This window comes from Odontesthes bonariensis, chromosome 21 (genome assembly GCF_027942865.1).
Source record: "Odontesthes bonariensis isolate fOdoBon6 chromosome 21, fOdoBon6.hap1, whole genome shotgun sequence".
Classification (NCBI taxonomy): domain Eukaryota; kingdom Metazoa; phylum Chordata; class Actinopteri; order Atheriniformes; family Atherinopsidae; genus Odontesthes; species Odontesthes bonariensis.
The window spans coordinates 19,191,408-19,211,334 of record NC_134526.1 but is presented as its reverse complement, the minus strand read 5'-3'; the positions used below and the strand labels follow the sequence as shown (position 1 = coordinate 19,211,334).

General features: G+C 36.8%; 1 protein-coding gene across 1 annotated transcript in view; it reads left to right on the top strand.

Annotated features, from left to right (window-relative positions):
* The first annotated feature begins 635 nt into the window (after positions 1-635).
* LOC142371908 (immunoglobulin gamma-1 heavy chain-like) overlaps positions 636-19,927 on the top strand; it is a 72,551-nt gene continuing 53,259 nt past the window's right edge. The window contains exons 1-2 of the mRNA XM_075454648.1: positions 636-709; positions 831-1,133. Coding sequence (XP_075310763.1) covers positions 664-709; positions 831-1,133 — 349 coding nt within the window. The 5' untranslated portion in view covers positions 636-663. The remainder of the gene's footprint in view (positions 710-830; positions 1,134-19,927) is intronic.

Below are 19,927 nucleotides of genomic sequence, written 5' to 3'. Positions count from 1 at the left end.
TCATTTGTCAGATGGACTCAGGCAAAACACACATATGCACGTGTCATCTTTCACCTAACATTTTTATTTGTAGAATAGTTTGACAATATATGGTAAGGAAAAGGCCTTTCTCACTAAGATGAGCATGTATAAATCAAATGATAAGAATTTAGACACTGTCCTTTGCGAAATACTTTTTCACACATTAAAGCGTGATCTTTAAATTTACTAACTTGTCGGATATTCCTGTACTACCTGTCCTCCAGTTTTAACCCATGATACCTTTTTTTTATATTCTCTTTATGAGAGGAGTCAATGCAAATCTTCAGTACCTTCCAATGCTTATACCACCTGAGGCAGGATGACAAACACATCCTTTAAATGATGGACTGTTGTACAGGACAGTTGCTTTTATTTTTCTTTATGACAGGTAATCATTGATATGCAAATAAAGGTTACTCAAAACCTACTTCACAATAACACTGTGCTGAGCAGAAGCAGAAATATGTTATAAACATATATAACTCAGAGCACTGACTACATAAAATCTTCAGGTTTACCAGTTGTCTGGATTTCAAGTTCCTCCTCCCTGAGAGGTGGAGTTCATGCAAAACTTCCACTTATATTTAACCGACTAAAAACAGCAGGACAGAGAACAGTGGACACATACTGTAGTTTAACAAGATGGAATATGGAACAGTGATTCTGGTCATAACCATCTGCTGGGCAGGTAAAGAGTTTCACTGAAAATGTCCACCAGCTTAAAGCAAGAGAATATTTTCTTTATTTTAGTTGAACAATCTTAGAACAACAGCAGCATACAAAATGTATCTTTTTCTTTGTCCTGACAGGTGTTGATGGTCAGACTCTGACTGAGTCTGAATCAGTGGTTAAAAACCCTGGAAGCTCACACAGACTGACCTGTACAGCCTCTGGATTCACATTCAGCAGCTACTGGATGGGCTGGGTGAGACAGGCTCCTGGAAAAGGACTGGAGTGGGTCGCAACTATTGAATATGATAGTGCCAGAATCAGATACTCTCAGTCAGTTCAAGGCCGGTTTACCATCTCCAGAGACAACAGCAGAGAGCAGCTGTATCTGCAGATGAGCAGTCTGAAGACTGAAGATTCTGCTGTTTATTATTGTGCTCGAGACCCACAGTGACTGAAGCTGAATGAACAGCTGTACAAAATCCTGTTACATTAAAGGTCATACAGAATATGGAAAAAGCTACGTGAGAAATAGGATTACTTTTCACAACAAAAATCATTAAAACAGAAACAACAAGGTAAAAGAAAAACTCTCGCTGCACACCTCATCACAAAACACAGAAAAAGGATGTGCTGTGTTTTTAATTCTTCCCACAGAAATGGCCTTTCACAGGACATCAGGAAATACTTATGAGGAATTCACTGGCACCCATTATTTTTCATTCATTCTAACATTTAAATGTATTTTCTGCATGCTGACAGAAAGCACTAAACGGCTGCAGCCTGTAGCCACGAACAATTGGAACAATACAATTTCATGTGATCAGTGAGTAATGTTGTTTTCTACATTGATTTGGAACCTGACACCAAATACTGAATCTGAAGACTTCATAAGTATTATTTTGTGTTTGGCATTATTTCCTCTAATTTAAAAAATGGATTTCAATAAGAAAATATTATACACAACATTCATTTAATGATGATTTTCTCATTTTGAACATTTTTCTCTCTTCATAAGTAAGTAAGACGGCAAAATCCCTTCAATTGATAAAAACTATTTACATTTTTTTTCTCAGAATTTCCTTAAACAGTGAGAGGAGGAGTCAATGCAAATTTCACTCTCAACCATCTTTTAGTCAACTCACTTCAGCCAAACTACCAGACGGACGTACGACACATTTCCACGATGACTTTATCTGGATGTGTAACGTTTCTCCTGCTCTCAACAGTTTCTGGTGAATATCACACTTCTGCACTGCTCTGTTTACTAGTTTTCTGTTTGGTTCTGCACTGATCACACTGCTTTTCTCTCAGGTGTTTGCAGTCAGACTCTGACTGAGTCTGAACCAGTGGTTAAAATGCCTGGAGAATCCCACAAACTGACCTGTACATATGCAGGAATATCTGATAGTGACGCTTATATCAGCTGGATCAGACAAGCTGAAGGAAAAGGACTGGAGTGGGTTGATACATTGATACAGGAAGCTACAGAGCTGTACACAAAACACTGCAGCTGTCACTGTGACACTCCCCTATATACAGTCAAATATTCTGACAAACCACTTCATGCAAGTTGTTTTCAAATACTTAAACATTCTGTTTGAAATCATTGTGTGCCATTTTCTCCAGAGTTTCTTGCCTCTTTTTGTGACACTAAATAATAATAATGGATAAATATCCATTTCTTTGGCCCCATAATCAAACAGAACAATCTAAACACATAATGAAAGTCAAACTTTAAAATTCTTCATGAAATTTAATGAAAAAAGAAAACTTCTCCCAAAAGAGAATGAATGAAACTACAATGAAAAATTAGAATTAATAAAAAAAATTATTAAATATAAAACTTGCAAAAAAACCCGAGTCTGAAACCTTTTTAGTTTTAATTATATAAAACTACAACTTCAGATAGTATTGTTTGCTTTGTGGATACAATTAAATAGTTTGAATTTGAGTTTTCATATGAACTAAAGAAGAGAAAAAAACCTAGAAGAACATGTTCTGGACAGTGTACCAACATCAGTCCAGTCTCTGGTTATTCTCATTCTTCCAAAGCAACAGAACCAACTGAAAGACCTGAAAAAATAACTGAAGTGACCGAAGGAGAAGTGACTAAAGAGTCAGGAATTTCAACAAAAAAGTGGAAATCAAAGAGAGATATAGGCTTAAATAAACAAATGAAAAATACACGAAGAAATGAATTAAAACTCACTGGAAAATTATCTTGAGGATATTGTTGTTGAACATGAAACTTTGTTACTTTCCTTGTGTGTCTTTTGTGAAATTGGCTTAAAAACATTTCAGTGTTTCCTCCACAGTTTGACGCTGCTGATTATTGCCTCACATCGTCTCTTAGACTTCGCAGAGGGAGGTCTATGCAAATCTCCCTCTTTATAAAGAAACCACAGTCAACACCTACACAATTCATGGCAGAACACTGAGAAAAGTTTTCTTCATGCTTTTCACATCAGTTTGACAGAACTTCACAGCAGACTAACAGAATGGACAATAGAATTATGTGGAGTTTATTATTTCTACTTTCTGTACATGGTGAGAAAATCTGTCACTTTTTAATTCTTTTTGAAATATTCGTCAAGTGATTTTTGATGAATGATGGTCAGGTTTTGTTTTCTTCCAGGAGTCTGGAGTCAGATCAAACTGGACCAGTCTCCATCTGAGGTCAAAAGACCTGGAGACACAGTGAAGATGTCATGTGTAATTTCTGGTTACAGCATGACAAGCTACAATATGGGCTGGATACGACAGAGACCAGGGAGAGCTCTGGAGTGGATCGGATGGATGAGCACTGGTTCAAATTCTGCTAGCTATGCCAGTTCCTTTCAAAGCCGTTTCCACATGACTGAAAATGTGCCCAGCAGCACTCAGTACCTGGAGATCAGGAGCCTGACAGCAGAAGATTCTGCTGTTTACTTCTGTGCTCGACAAAGCACAGTGACTGAAGACAGAGGAGGAGCTGAACAAAAACCTTCAAACACAACAAGTGGCAATGTGTTCTCAGTGGCATCTGTACTTTGTCAACTATTCCAAAAGAATGTTGATACATATAAAAAAATATCCATTACCTGATTATCTATCATTTCTAATCTGCTTTCAGGTCACTCTCTCAGAGAGCTGCACTCATTTTCTTCACATGAAAATTCCCATTTATGTCCACAATCCCCACACATCCTGCTCCGTGGTTATGACCTTCAAATTTGTCTTTGCAGTTGCAATATTACTACAAAAAGGAAGATGAAAGCAAGTTTTATGGTCAATAATGTAAAACTAACAATGATATCAGTCATATTTTTAATATTTATTCTGTGACTGATGAGAGCTGTGCAACAAGTTGGATCAGACAGCAGGATGAAAAACCAGTGGAGTGGATCTTTAATCAGTGAGGAGGAGGAGGCTAAACCCAAAATTATGCTCTCAAGAACAAGTTCAGAACAGTGAGAATAACAGGACCCATTCTGCAGCCTGAGGACACAGCTGTTCATTACTGTGGGACAGAGCCACGGTGATACAAAACATCTACAGACCTTAGTAACACTATTTGTGCTCAGTGATAGAAGATTATCTAACTCACATCATGCAGATTATTCAAATGTATTTGTGGATTGTAGAGCAAGTATAACATTTACAATAGTCTTCTTTGTTGATTTAGCTAATGTTAACGCTGCATGTTATTGTAGGTCACTATAAGATGGTTTAACACTGTACTAAGAAATGTATCATAGGTTCACTTTCTGACTTACAGCCTACCTCTCCTCTGTTTAATCACATAATTACAGCAGATCAGTTGATTCATATTTAATGAATGATCATGAAATCCTGAGAGCTGAAAACTAACTACAGATTAAACTATGACTTTGATTATTCTATTCATTTGTAAAAGGTGATTTTGAAGTCTAAAGCTTGGAAGCTAACCAAAAATGATGTGTATATGAGTTTAATAAGATGAGGATGACGGAAGAGTGAATCTAATTTTACATTTCATCAGTGTGTTTCATCACTGAGCTGCAGAGCTTCTGATTTTTAATACTGAATCAAAGACAAAAATCATTATCAGTGTACTTTTCTTACATTTTTTCTGACTTGAATTCTATATAAAACCAGTTATTTTCATGATTCTTATTTGTCAGAGAAAATAGATGAAGGTTCATCCAATTCATTTTACTTGCATGCAAAAAAAAGCTGCAGAGTTCAACAGCAAAAGAAGAAGAACTTGACTCAGCTTAAGCATCGACTTTATTCCCTGTTCCTCTGATCTTGCTGCTAGTGGCGGATTCATTTGAAGAGCTCTCAGAAGATTTTCACAAGTAAACACATTAGAAACAGTGAATAGTCACAAGACTGATGGCGTAAACAGTGATTTCAGTTTGAAACACAGAGTTTTGATATCATCTGATCAGACTCAGTGGTGCCACTTTGACAATCTTTAAGCTACACATGTGAGGTTTCTGTGTGTTTTTTCCTCACAGACTGACTGCAGCTGTGCCTCAGGTTGAATCAGAGTATATGTGAATTTATCTTATTCTTATCATTATAATAATAAAAACAGTAATTTATATAATTATTTATTGTATTCAGAGAGGCAGATGGTTGCTTTTCTACAACAAGTCAGTGTAGAGATTCACCTTCTCCTGAAGCGACATCAGTTCTTATGTCTGCTAACAAATGAATATTGGTCTAAGCAGTGATATCAAACAGAACCTGCTTCTGAAAAGCAGGGAAATTAATATATTGCAGATGTTCACATGTAACCATCTCTAAACAGCTTGTTAAAGTTGAAAAAGTTGCAGTCCCTGCTTTAAAACTCTAGAGGGCAGACAAGGATGTGCTGTGTTTTTAATTCTTCCCACAGAAATGGCCTTTCACAGGACATCAGGAAATACTTATGAGGAATTCACTGGCACCCATTATTTTCCATTCATTCTAACAATTAAATGTATTTTCTGCATGCTGACAGAAAGCACTAAACGGCTGCAGCCTGCAGCCACGAACAATTTGAACAATACAATTTCATGTGATCAGTGAGTAATGTTGTTTCCTACATTGATTTGGAACCTGACACCAAATACTGAATCTGAAGATTTCATAAGTATTATTTTGTGTTTGGCATATTTCCCTCTAATATAAAACATGGATTTCAATAAGAAAATATTAGACACACCATCCATTTAATGATGATTTTCTCATTTTGAACATTTTTCTCTCTTCATAAGTAAGTAAGACGGCAAAATCCCTTCAATTAATAAAAACTATTTACATTTTTTTTTCTCAGAATTTCCTTAAACAGTGAGAGAAGGAGTCAATGCAAATTTCACTTTGAACCATCTTTTATTCAACTCACTTCAGCCGAACTACCAGACGGACGTACAACACATTTCCACGATGACTTTAACTGGATGAATCAAAGACAGAAATCATTATCAGTGTACTTTTCTTAAATTTTTTCTGACTTGAGTTTTATATTAAACAAGTTTTTTTTCATTGTTCTTATTTGTCAGAGAAAATAGATGAAGGTTTATCCAATTAATTTTACTTGCATGCAAAAAAAAGTTGAAGAGTTCAACAGCAAAAGAAGAAGAACTTGACTCAGCTTAAGCATCGACTTTATTCCCTGTTCCTCTGATCTTGCTGCTAGTGGCGGATTCATTTGATGAGCTCTCAGAAGATTTGCACAAATAAACACATTAGAAACAGTGTATAGTCACAAGACTGATGGCGTAAACAGTGATTTCAGTTTGAAACATAGAGTTTTGATATCATCTGATCAGACTCAGTGGTGCCACTTTGAAGAGTGCAAGAGGGAGGTCTATACACTTTCCGTGCTGAACAATCAAAACGTTTTTTGTGTGTTTTTAGATTCACACAGAATTGAACAATTAAAATGTGATTTTTTGTACTTTCAATACATGATGAGAAAATCTGTCACTTTCTTAATCCTTTTGCAGATGTCCATCAAGTGATTATATCAGTTATTCGAGTCCAGCTTTCTCCTCCCTGTGAGGAGGAGTTTATGCAAAACTTCCACTTTTATTTAACCAACTAAACACAGAATGATAGAGAACAGTGGACACATACTGTAGTTGAACAGGATGGACTGTAGAGTAGGAATGCTGTTTATAATCCTCTGTTGGGCAGGTAAAGACTTTTACCTTAAGTTACCAGCTTAAGGGAAGATGCAAAGTTATCATGGTGATGTATTGTGTTTTCTTATTTTTCTTTGTATTGACAGGTGTTGATGGTCAGACTCTGACTGAGTCTGAACCAGCGGTTAAAAACCCTGGAAGCTCACACAGACTGACTTGTACAGCCTCTGGAGTCTCATTCAGCAGCTCCTGGATGGCCTGGATCAGACAAGCTCCTGGAAAAGGACTGGAGTGGGTCGCAAGTATTGAATATGATAGTGATAGAATCAGATACTCTCAGTCAGTTCAAGGCCGGTTTACCATCTCCAGAGACAACAGCAGAGAGCAGCTGTATCTGCAGATGAGCAGTCTGAAGACTGAAGATTCTGCTGTTTATTATTGTGCTCGACACCCACAGTGACTGAAGCTGAATGAACAGCTGTACAAAATCCTGTTACATTAAAGGTCATACAGAATATGAAAAAAGCACATGAGAAATAGGATTACTTTTCACAGCAAAAATCATTAAAACAAAAACAACAAGGTAAAAGAAAAAGTCACGCTGCACACCTCATCACAAAACGCAGAAAAGGATGTGCTGTGTTTTTAATTCTTCCCACAGAAATGGCCTTTCACAGGACATCAGGAAATACTTATGAGGAATTCACTGGCACCCATTATTTTAATTCATTCTAACATTTAAATGTATTTTCTGCATGCTGACAGAAAGCACTAAACGGCTGCAGCCTGTAGCCACAAACAATTTGAACAATACAATTTCATGTGATCAGTGAGTAATGTTGTTTCCTACATTGATTTGGAACCTGACACCAAATACTGAATCTGAAGACTTCATAAGTATTATTTTGTGTTTGGCATTATTTCCTCTAATAAAAAACACGGATTTCAATAAGAAAATATTAGACACAACATCCATTTAATGATGATTTTCTCATTTTGAACATTTTTCTCTCTTCATAAGTAAGTAAGACGGCAAAATCCCTTCAATTAATAAAAACTATATACATTTTTTTTCTCAAAATTTCCATAAACAGTGAGAGGAGGAGTCAATGCAAATTTCACTCCCAACCATCTTTTATTCAACTCACTTCAGCCAAACTACCAGACGGACATACAACACATTTCCACGATGACTTTAACTGGATGTGTAACGTTTCTCCTGCTCTCAACAGTTTCTGGTGAATATCACACTTCTGCACTGCTCTGTTTACTAGTTTTCTGTTTGGTTCTGCACTGATCACACTGCTTTTCTCTCAGGTGTTTGCAGTCAGACTCTGACTGAGTCTGAACCAGTGGTTAAAATGCCTGGAGAATCCCACAAACTGACCTGTACATATGCAGGAATATCTGATAGTGACGCTTATATCAGCTGGATCAGACAAGCTGAAGGAAAAGGACTGGAGTGGGCTGCCCACATTTCTGCTCCCAGTGGAAGCACTAAAGCTTATTCCACTTCTGTCAAGAATCGTTTCACCATTTCAAGAGACAACAACAAGGATCAAGTGTATCTGCAGATGAACAGCTTGATGACTGAAGACTCTGCTGTTTATTATTGTGCTCGAAGGCCACATTGATACAGGAAGCTACAGAGCTGTACACAAAACACTGCAGCTGTCACTGTGACACTCCCCTATATACAGTCAAATATTCTGACAAACCACTTCATGCAAGCTGTTTGCAAATACTTCAACATTCTGTTTGAAATCATTGTGTGCCATTTTCTCCAGAGTTTCTTGTCTCTTTTTGTGACACTAAAAAATAATAATGGATAAAATATCTATTTCTTTGGTCCCATAATCAAACAGAACAATCTAAACACATAATCAAAGTCAAACCTTAAAATTCTTTATGAAATTTAATGAAAAAAGAAAACTTCTCCCAAAAGAGAATGAATGAACAAAACCACAATAAAATATGAGAATTAATACAAATTTCAACTAAATATAAAACTATATAAAACTAAAATTTGCATAATTAATTCAGCATTCTCCATGTTTTTGTTTTTTTCATTTGAGGCATTCAGTGTTTTTAAAAAACCTGAGTCTGAAACCTTTTTAGTTTTAATTATCTTAAACAGACTTGATATTTAAAGCCTATTTCAACCTTCATTTCATCATAAAAACTAATTAATGAGCTCATAAAACTACAGCTTCAGATAGTATTGTTTGCTTTGTGGATACAATTAAATTGTTTTCATTTGAGTTTTCATATGAACTAAAGAAGAGAAAAAAACCTAGAAGAACATGTTCTGGACAGTGTACCAACATCAGTCCAGTCTCTGGTTATTCTCATTCTTCCAAAGCAACAGAACCAACAGAAAGACCTGAAAAAATAACTGGTGACCGAAGGAGAAGTGACTAAAGAGTCAGCAATTTCAACACAAAAGTGGAAATCAAGGAGAGATATAGGCTTAAATAAACTAATACAAAATACACGAATAAATGAATGAAAACTCACTGGAAAACTATCTTGAGGATATTGTTGTTGAACATGAAACTTTGTTACTTTCCTTGTGTGTCTTTTGTGAAATTGGCTTAAAAACATTTCAGTGTTTCCTCCACAGTTTGGCGCTGACGCTGATTATTGCGTCACATCGTCTCTTGGACTTTGCAGAGGGAGGTCTATGCAAATCTCCCTCTTTATAAAGAAACCACAGTCAACACCTACACAATTCATGGCAGAACACTGAGAAAAGTTTTCTTCATGCTTTTCACATCAGTTTGACAGAACTTCACAGCAGACTAACAGAATGGACAATAGAATTATGTGGAGTTTATTATTTCTACTTTCTGTACATGGTGAGAAAATCTGTCGCTTTTTAATTCTTTTTTAAATATTCATCAAGTGATTTTTATGGGTGATGATAATGTTCTGTTTTCTTCCAGGAGTCTGGAGTCAGATCAAACTGGACCAGTCTCCATCTGAGGTCAAAAGACCTGGAGACACAGTGAAGATGTCATGTGTAATTTCTGGTTACAGCATGACAAGCTACAACATCCACTGGATACGACAGAGACCAGGGAGAGCTCTGGAGTGGATCGGGCGGATGGACACTGGTTCAAATTCTGCTAGCTATGCCAGTTCCTTTCAAAGCCGTTTCCACATGACTGAAAATGTGCCCAGCAGCACTCAGTACCTGGAGATCAGGAGCCTGACAGCAGAAGATTCTGCTGTTTACTTCTGTGCCCGTAGAGACACAGTGACTGAAGACAGAGGAGGAGCTGAACAAAAACCTTCAAACACAACAAGTGGCAATGTGTTCTCAGTGGCATCTGTACTTTGTCAACTCTTGCAAAAGCATGTTGATACATATAAAAAATATCCATTACCTGATTATCTATCATTTCTAATCTGCTTTCAGTTCACTCTCTCAGAGAGCTGCACTCATTTTCTTCAAATGAAAATTCCCATTTATGTCCACAATCCCCACACATCCTGCTCCGTGGTTATGACCTTCAAATTTGTCTTTACATTTGCAATATTACTACAAAAAGGAAGATGAAAGCAAGTTTTATGGTCAATAATGTAAAACTAACAATGATTTCAGTAATTTTTTGAATATTTATTCTCTGACTGATGAGAGCTGTGCAACAAGTTGGATCAGACAGCAGGATGAAAAACCAGTGGAGTGGATCTTTAATCAGTGAGGAGGAGGAGGCTAAACCCAAAATTATGCTCTCAAGAACAAGTTCAGAACAGTGAGAATAACAGGACCCATTCTGCAGCCTGAGGACACAGCTGTTCATTACTGTGGGACAGAGCCACGGTGATACAAAACATCTACAGACCTTAGTAACACTATTTGTGCTCAGTGATAAAAGATTATCTAACTCACATCATGCAGATTATTCAAATGTATTTGTGGATTGTAGAGCAAGTATAACATTTACAATAGTCTTCTTTGTTGATTTAGCTAATGTTAACGCTGCATGTTATTGTAGGTCACTATAAGATGGTTTAACACTGTATAAAGAAATGTATCATAGGTTCACTTTCTGACTTACAGCCTACCTCTCCTCTGTTTAATCACACAATTACAGCAGATCAGTTGATTCATATTTAATGAATGATCATGAAATCCTGAGAGCTGAAGACTAACTACAGATTAAACTATGACTTTGATTATTCTATTCATTTGTAAAAGGTGATTTTGAAGTCTAAAGCTTGGAGGTTTACCATAAATTATGTGTATATCAGTTTAAGAAGATGAGGATGACTGAAGAGTGAATCTAATTTTACATTTCATCAGTGCGTTTCATCACTGAGCTGCAGAGCTTCTGATTTTTAATACTGAATCAAAGGCAAAAATTATTATCAGTGTACTTTTCTTACATTTTTTCTGACTTGAATTCTGTATTAAACAACTTCTTTTCATTGTTCTTATTTGTCAGAGAAAATAGATGAAGGTTCATCCAATTCATTTTACTTGCATGCAAAAAAAAGCTGCAGAGTTCAACAGCAAAAGAAGAAGAACTTGACTCAGCTTAAGCATCGACTTTATTCCCTGTTCCTCTGATCTTGCTGCTAGTGGCAGAATCCTTTGAAGAGCTCTCAGAAGATTTTCACAAATAAACACATTAGAAACAGTGAATAGTCACAAGACTGATGGCGTAAACAGTGATTTCAGTTTGAAACATAGAGTTTTGATATCATCTGATCAGACTCAGTGGGGCCACTTTGACAATCTTTAAGCTACACATGTGAGGTTTCTGTGTGTTTTTTCCTCACAGACTGACTGCAGCTGTGCCTCAGGTTGAGTCAGAGTATATGTGAATTTATCTTATTCTTATCATTATAATAATAAAAACAGTAATTTATATAATTATTTATTGTATTCAGATAGGCAGATGGTTGCTTTTCTGCAACAAGTCAGTGTAGAGATTCACCTTCTCCTGAAGCGACCTCAGCTCTGATGTCTGCTAACAAATGAATATTGGTCTAAGCAGTGATACCAAACAGAACCTGCTTCTGAAAAGCAGGGAAATTAATATATTGCAGATGTTCACATGTAACCATCTCTAAACAGCTTGTTGAAGTTGAAAAAGTTGCAGTCCCTGCTTTAAAACTCTAGAGGGCAGAAAAGGATGTGCTGTGTTTTTAATTCTTCCCACAGAAATGGCCTTTCACAGGACATCAGGAAATACTTATGAGGAATTCACTGGCACCCATTATTTTAATTCATTCTAACATTTAAATGTATTTTCTGCATGCTGACAGAAAGCACTAAACGGCTGCAGTCTGTAGCCACGAACAATTGGAACAATACAATTTCATGTGATCAGTGAGTAATGTTGTTTCCTACATTGATTTGGAACCTGACACCAAATACTGAATCTGAAGACTTCATAAGTATTATTTTGTGTTTGCATATTTTCCTCTAATATAAAACACGGATTTCAATAAGAAAATATTATACACAACATCCATTTAATGATGATTTTCTCATTTTGAACATTTTTCTCTCATCATAAGTAAGTAAGACGGCAAAATCCCTTCAATTAATAAAAACTATTTTCATTTTCTTTCTCAGAATTTCCTTAAACAGTGAGAGGAGGAGTCAATGCAAATTTCACTCTCAACCATCTTTTATTCAACTCACTTCAGCCAAACTACCAGACAGACGTACGACACATTTCCACGATGACTTTAACTGGATGTGTAACGTTTCTCCTGCTCTCAACAGTTTCTGGTGAATATCACACTTCTGCACTGCTCTGTTTACTAGTTTTCTGTTTGGTTCTGCACTGATCACACTGCTTTTCTCTCAGGTGTTTGCAGTCAGACTCTGACTGAGTCTGAACCAGTGGTTAAAATGCCTGGAGAATCCCACAAACTGACCTGTACATATGCAGGAATATCTGATGATAACGCTCATATCAGCTGGATCAGACAAGCTGAAGGAAAAGGACTGGAGTGGGTTGCCCACATTTCTGCTCCCAGTGGAAGCACTAAAGCTTATTCCACTTCTGTCAAAAATCGTTTCACAATTTCAAGAGACAACAACAAGGATCAAGTGTATCTGCAGATGAACAGCTTGATGACCGAAGACTCTGCAGTTTATTATTGTGCTCGAAGGCCACATTGATACAGGAAGCTACAGAGCTGTACACAAAACACTGCAGCTGTCACTGTGACACTCCCCTATATACAGTCAAATATTCTGACAAACCACTCCATGCAAGTTGTTTTCAATTAAAAATAAATATAAATATAAACTTCAACTTGCATAATTAATTCAGCATTCTCCATGTTTTTGTTTTTTTCATTTGAGGCATTCAGTGTTTTTGAAAAACCTGAGTCTGAAACCTTTTTAGTTTTAATTATCTTAAACAGACTTGATATTTACAGCCTATTTCAACCTTCAGTTAATCATAAAAACTCATTTGTGAGCTTGTAAACTACAGCTTCAGATAGTATTGTTTGCTTTGTGGATACAATTAAATTGTTTTTAACTTGAGTTTTCATATGAACTAAAGAAGAGAACAAAAACCTAGAAGAACATGTTCTGGACAGTGTACCAACATCAGTCCAGTCTCTGGTTATTCTCATTCTTCCAAAGCAACAGAACCAACAGAAAGACCTGAAAAAATAACTGAAGTGACTGAACGAGAAGTGACTAAAGAGTCAGCAATTTCAACACAAAAGTGGAAATCAAGGAGAGATATAGGCTTAAATAAACAAATGAAAAATACACGAAGAAATTACTGAAAACTCACTGGAAAACTATCTTGAGGATATTGTTGTTGAACATGAAACTTTGTTACTTTCCTTGTGTGTCTTTTGTGAAATTGGCTTAAAAACATTTCGGTGTTTCCTCCACAGTTTGGCGCTGCTGATTATTGTGTCACATCGTCTCTTAGACTTTGCAGAGGGAGGTCTATGCAAATCTCCCTCTTTATAAAGAAACCACAGTCAACACCTACACAATTCATGGCAGAACACTGAGAAAAGTTTTCTTCATGCTTTTCACATCAGTTTGACAGAACTTCACAGCAGACTAACAGAATGGACAATAGAATTATGTGGAGTTTATTATTTCTACTTTCTGTACATGGTGAGAAAATCTGTCACTTTTTAATTCTTTTTGAAATGTTCATCAAGTGATTTTTGATGAATGATGGTCAGGTTTTGTTTTCTTCCAGGAGTCTGGAGTCAGATCAAACTGGACCAGTCTCCATCTGAGGTCAAAAGACCTGGAGACACAGTGAAGATGTCATGTGTAATTTCTGGTTACAGCATGACAGAATACGATATCGGCTGGATACGACAGAGACCAGGGAGAGCTCTGGAGTGGATCGGGTGGATGAACACTGGTTCAAATTCTGCTAGCTATGCCAGTTCCTTTCAAAGCCGTTTCCACATGACTGAAAATGAGCCCAGCAGCACTCAGTACCTGGAGATCAGGAGCCTGACAGCAGAAGATTCTGCTGTTTACTTCTGTGCTCGTAGAGACACAGTGACTGAAGACAGAGGAGGAGCTGAACAAAAACCTCAAAGGATAGCAAGAAGCAATATGATCTTATCTGGCTTTTCTCACCACTAGAGCGTGTTAACGAAGATTTCCACATATTATATTTCAAATTAACATTACATTTCAAAATGGCGATAAATGAGAATGATAGTGAAATAATAAAACTCGCAAAGAAATGTATAAAGGTTAAATGTGAACAAGAAATAATGGCCGAATATCATAATAAACAAGCTTAAAGTTTTGACATTAAAGCTTGTTTTTAAATTTAAGTTCTACTCTCAGTTTACCATCTGGAGAGACAACAGCAAACAGCAGCAGCATCTGCTGATGAACAGTGAAGATTCTGCTGTTTATTATTCTGTTCATAGTGAACTGAAGTCATTTGAACAGCTGTACAAAACCCACAGTGCTTTAAAGGCTAAGGATAGAATAAGAATTTATTATATGCCATTGCTGGTTTTTAGGAAATTGCAGAAAGTGGCCAGATTTCCGAGACAAAATGAATAAATGTATAAACAGAAACTAATTTAATTGATCAATTCGGACGGGCATCAGTTTTTTCCACTGCAATGAAAGCTAAAGACTTCATCCAAGTTATTAAACTATTACACATGATTAAGGATTTGGGGTGATGACTAAAGTTGCTGTTACGAACACTGGAGGACAATCAGTGTCCATGGTTTATGCTCATTAGATCATTAGAAATGACTGCAAAAGCATCATGTCAGAATTTACCTGACAATTCAAAATCAATATGAAGAAGCTGCTTTTTATTCTCATGTCTTTGGATCTTTGTGGTGAAATTTCCTCCTCTTAGCAAATACACACATTTTTATGGGTAGAGCCTGTGTGGTGTGGAAAATGGAAATTCACATTCCTGTGTAGAATTCCCACCAATCATGCCCAGGTTATATCCTTTACATCAGCCTTTATAGTGACAGTTTCAGGATAAACTCTCCTCCTCCTCTGGCTCTTATATCAGAGGAATGAATCCAATGCTGACAGAGAAATAGAAATGGAGCTTTTCAGGTTTACTGATTCGCTGTCAACAGTCTGTGGCCCATCTCTTCTGATCCCGTGGTCAGCTGTGGAGGAAAGTAAGTCCCTCTGTACTGCAAAGTGAAGACATTTTCTCCAGTTAACCTGCATTTAATGCAACTAAAACAAAGGTAGCGAAGTGACTACTAAGTATTTTTCAGAGAACCAATCAAATACATGAATTCAAATTATTTGTCTGTTTTCTTAAGATTTTGTCGTGGCTTATTATGACAATGATAATTTTTACTAATATTTTTTTTAATACTTATTAGCTCATACAGTATTTATTTGTTATTCATCAGCAGCAACTTTTTGAGATCCCATGAAAATTTCCAAAGTAAATCTAAGTATAGCCGTGTTACCGGTTTATTCAAATAACAATCAAGATTTTCCCTTTATGTCTGAGCTTTTCAATGAAAAATAAAACTTATTTTTATGTATAACCACAATGAAATAAATGCAAATTTTGAAAGAACACATTCAACAATATGCAAATAAAAACTGCTTAAAAGGAAGTGTGTCTCTGTGTGTCAGTGAGAGGACAGCAGAGTTCACATCAGTTCAGCTTCAGCATCAACCATGTTCTCTTTAACTCTGATACTGCTGCTGGCAGCTGGATCCTGTGAGGAGCTTTCAGTGGATTCACACTAATAATCACATCAGAAACACTGAATATTCACATGAATGATGGAGGTAATGTTGATTTGTGTTTCCACAGGTGTCCACAGTATTGATCTCATCCAGCCAGAATCAAAGGTTGTGCAGCCTGGACAGACTTTGACCATCACCTGTCGGGTCTCTGGTTATTCTTTGACTTCTAACAGCTATGCAACAGGTTGGATCAGACAGCGTGAAGGAAAACCAATGGAGTGGATTTTTCAGCGGCGAGGTGGAGGTGACTTTTATCAAAGCAATGCTCTAAAGGATAAGTTCCTTTACTACACCCTGACAGCTGACAGCTCAGTGAAATTAACAGGAAATAATATGCAGCCTGAGGACACAGCTGTTTATTACTGTGCACGTTACTGACCCACAGTAATACAAACCACTCACAGGCCTGCACAAATACTCAGAAGTACACAGTAACACACGTGAATGTGAATATGAACGTTTATGTTGGTGACTTTATATAATAATGGATGTTAACTTTCTAAATGTATTTGTAAAACTTTGAAGAAGAATATACATCTGGGTCATACTTTTATGTCCACAGGTATACAACCGACAAACAGACGAGCACAGGAAAGTCATATGACTGCTTAAAAGTCCCGCAGAGTCCCTCACACTGACCTGTTCAACCTCTGGATTTACATTCAGTAACCACTACCTGCACTGAATCAGACAGGCTCCTGGAAAAGGACTGAAATGGGTTGCTGCTATTGATTATGGTGGTAGCAACAAACACTACTCTCAGTCAGTTCAAGGCCGGTTTACCATCTCCAGAAACAACAGCAAACAGCAGATCTGCAGATGAGCTGTCTGCAGACTAGAGGTTCTGCTGTTTATTACTGTGACTGAACTCATTTCAACAGCTGTACAAAATCCTGCAAAACTTATTTCTGTGCTCTTGATAAATTGTGAAGAGAAAACACTTCATCATTTGATCTGTGGCAGTTTTTATGACACACATTCAATGAAGCAACTACTCTTTGAAGCAACAAACAAAGACACTGCAATGGATAAAAGAAGAGCTCTGTGATTTTGGTTGTACTTTACAAAGCACTTTGTCAGGGTGTTTGTCAGCGTGTTCAACATTTCTAATGGTTTCTGAATTCATTGCACATTAGAGAAAACAAGTATGTGTAAACTAATGTTCCAGTTACCATTAGTGAAACACTCGAAGTCAGTGTGTCAGCTTTCTACTTGTAACAACTGTTTCACAGCTACATTTGCAAACACTGCAACTTCATGTGTAAATTTCTTTGTTCACAATCTTATATTCAAGACAATCACCAGAATCCTGAAGAAACTGCTGTTTATTTTGTATTATGTTCTAAATGGAGAAAGATTAGATCTCTTGTAGTACTAGTTCTATTTTTTGAACAACATCATCAGATTGTGAAAAAAGTTCAAGTTATAGAAACGTCTCAAGCTATTTGTCAGTGTTTTTTAGCTCCTAAATCTTGTTTCTCAGACATGCATACATTTTAAACTTGGTGATTATCTCTTAAAATAAGAAACATTGAGAGAAAAGTTAACTGCAAGGGTCACAATCTGGTTTTAACTCACTTTCTCTCTGAACCCTGCACTTTACTGACTTGATGACAAACGCCCAATGATATGTAAAATTTTCTGCCAAGTGGAAAATTTAATGCAAATAAAGATTGCTTAAAAGGAAGCGTGTCTCTGTGTGTCAGTGAGAGGACAGCAGAGTTCACATCAGTTCAGCTTCAGCATCAACCATGTTCTCTTTAACTCTGATACTGCTGCTGGCAGCTGGATCCTGTGAGGAGCTTTCAGTGGATTCCCACTAATAATCACATCAGAAACACTGAATATTCACATGAATGATGGAGGTAATGTTGATTTGTGTTTCCACAGGTGTCCACAGTATTGATCTCATCCAGCCAGAATCAGAGGTTGTGCAGCCTGGACAGTCTTTGACCATCACCTGTCGGGTCTCTGGTTATTCTTTGACTGATAACAGCTACGCAACAGGATGGATCAGACAGCGTGAAGGAAAAGCACTGGAGTGGATTTTGCATCGGTGGGGTGCAGGAAGCTTCTATCAAAATAATGCTCTGAAGAATAAGTTCAGTGACAGCAGAGACACTTCTGCAGCAACAGTGACAATAACAGGACAGAATCTGCAGCCTGAGGACACAGCTGTTTATTACTGTGTGCGCAGCCCCACAGTGTTACAAACCACCAACAGACCTGCACAAATACTGAGGAACCATCAAGATACAGCCACGTATAAAGGTGAACATAAATTAAGACAGCAATTGTGTAACAACCACTTACAAAATAATCTAACTGAGCCACACGATAAATATGAACACCAGTGAAACACTGCTCATTGTTTATCTAATTAAACTTCACTGAATTTATTTTCCCTCTTACTGTCGTCATTATTGGTAGTAGTCATGTGACATTACCTGCAGACCATGCCAAGAGTGTTTAAAGAGGCCCGATTGCATGTAAATATCTTATCCATATGGCACATTTTTCCTGTGTCACTTATTGATATTTCTTCTTTTAAAAGAATGATTATGATCCATTTTCTTCAGAGGTTTTTCACTGTGATGATGTGAAGAATTTACATTATCATTATGTTTCATTTTGAGCGAGGACACCAGACATGGACACTAGTGAGACAACTTACATAAAGGTAATCAAGTAATAAATTGTTAAATTGTCATTGTTACGGTAGAGCCTCGGAAGAATACACATATAACAAGTTTTCTTTGTAAATCATGGTCAATAAAGAGCAAGAAAATAAAAGGAAAACACAAAAGCACAACCACTTTGAACAAACACCTGCTCTTATAAAAAAATGTCACATCACAACTAATTGTGTCTCAAAACCATGATGGCATACTCAAAATCGTCCATAAATCCTCTTCACTGAGCTATACTTTTTCAAAGATTTTCTTATTTGTTGTCCCATCAGTGCTCAAATGTATCCCTGATCACTGATGATATTTCAGAGCTTCACATGCACCCGTCTCTCCTCATTTGAAGCCACAGTTTATTCAAACTGTAAAAAGCTGCAGTCCCTCCTTCAAAACTGCAGTGGGCAGACAAGGATAGATGGTGTTTCTTAATTCTTTATGCAGAAAGGTCCCGGCACAGGACGAATTAGAAAATAATTAAAGGGAAAAACGTACTGCTGCACTTTATTTTCAACAACTAACAAAAACTAACAATTTGGACGAGTCCTGTTCAACTGGTTGAAAATAACTTTCCAATTTTGTAATTTTAATAAAATTATTGTTCCTAAATCAATTTGGAATCAGACACCAAATGCGGGATCAAAAGAGTTTCTGTGTTACTTATATTTGACCTTAATTTTAAAATAATTGGTATGTTTAAAAAAGAGAATATTAAGCACAGCATCCCTTTCATAATTATTCTCTCATGATGACAATTTTCTCTCATCGTGACGATGAGTGTGTTCATAAAAAAATAAAACATTTTTGGGTAATAATCTATCCAAATACTGTGAGGAGTCAATGCAAATGTTCGCCTCATCCATCTTTATTTTATTGACTTCACTTTAGCCAAACTATCAAACAGATTTACAACACGTCTGCTAACAAATGAATAGTGGTCTAAGCAGTGATACCAAACAGAACCTGCTTCTGCAAAGCGTGGAAATTAATATATTGCAGATGTTCACATGTAACCATCTCTAAACAGCTTGTTGAAGTTGAAAACGTTGCAGTCTCTGCTTTAAAACTCTAGAGGGCAGACAAGGATGTGCTGTGTTTTTAATTCTTCCCACAGAAATGGCCTTTCACAGGACATCAGGAAATACTTATGAGGAATTCACTGGCACCCATTATTATCATTCATTCTAACATTTAAATGTATTTTCTGCATGCTGACAGAAAGCACTAAACAGCCT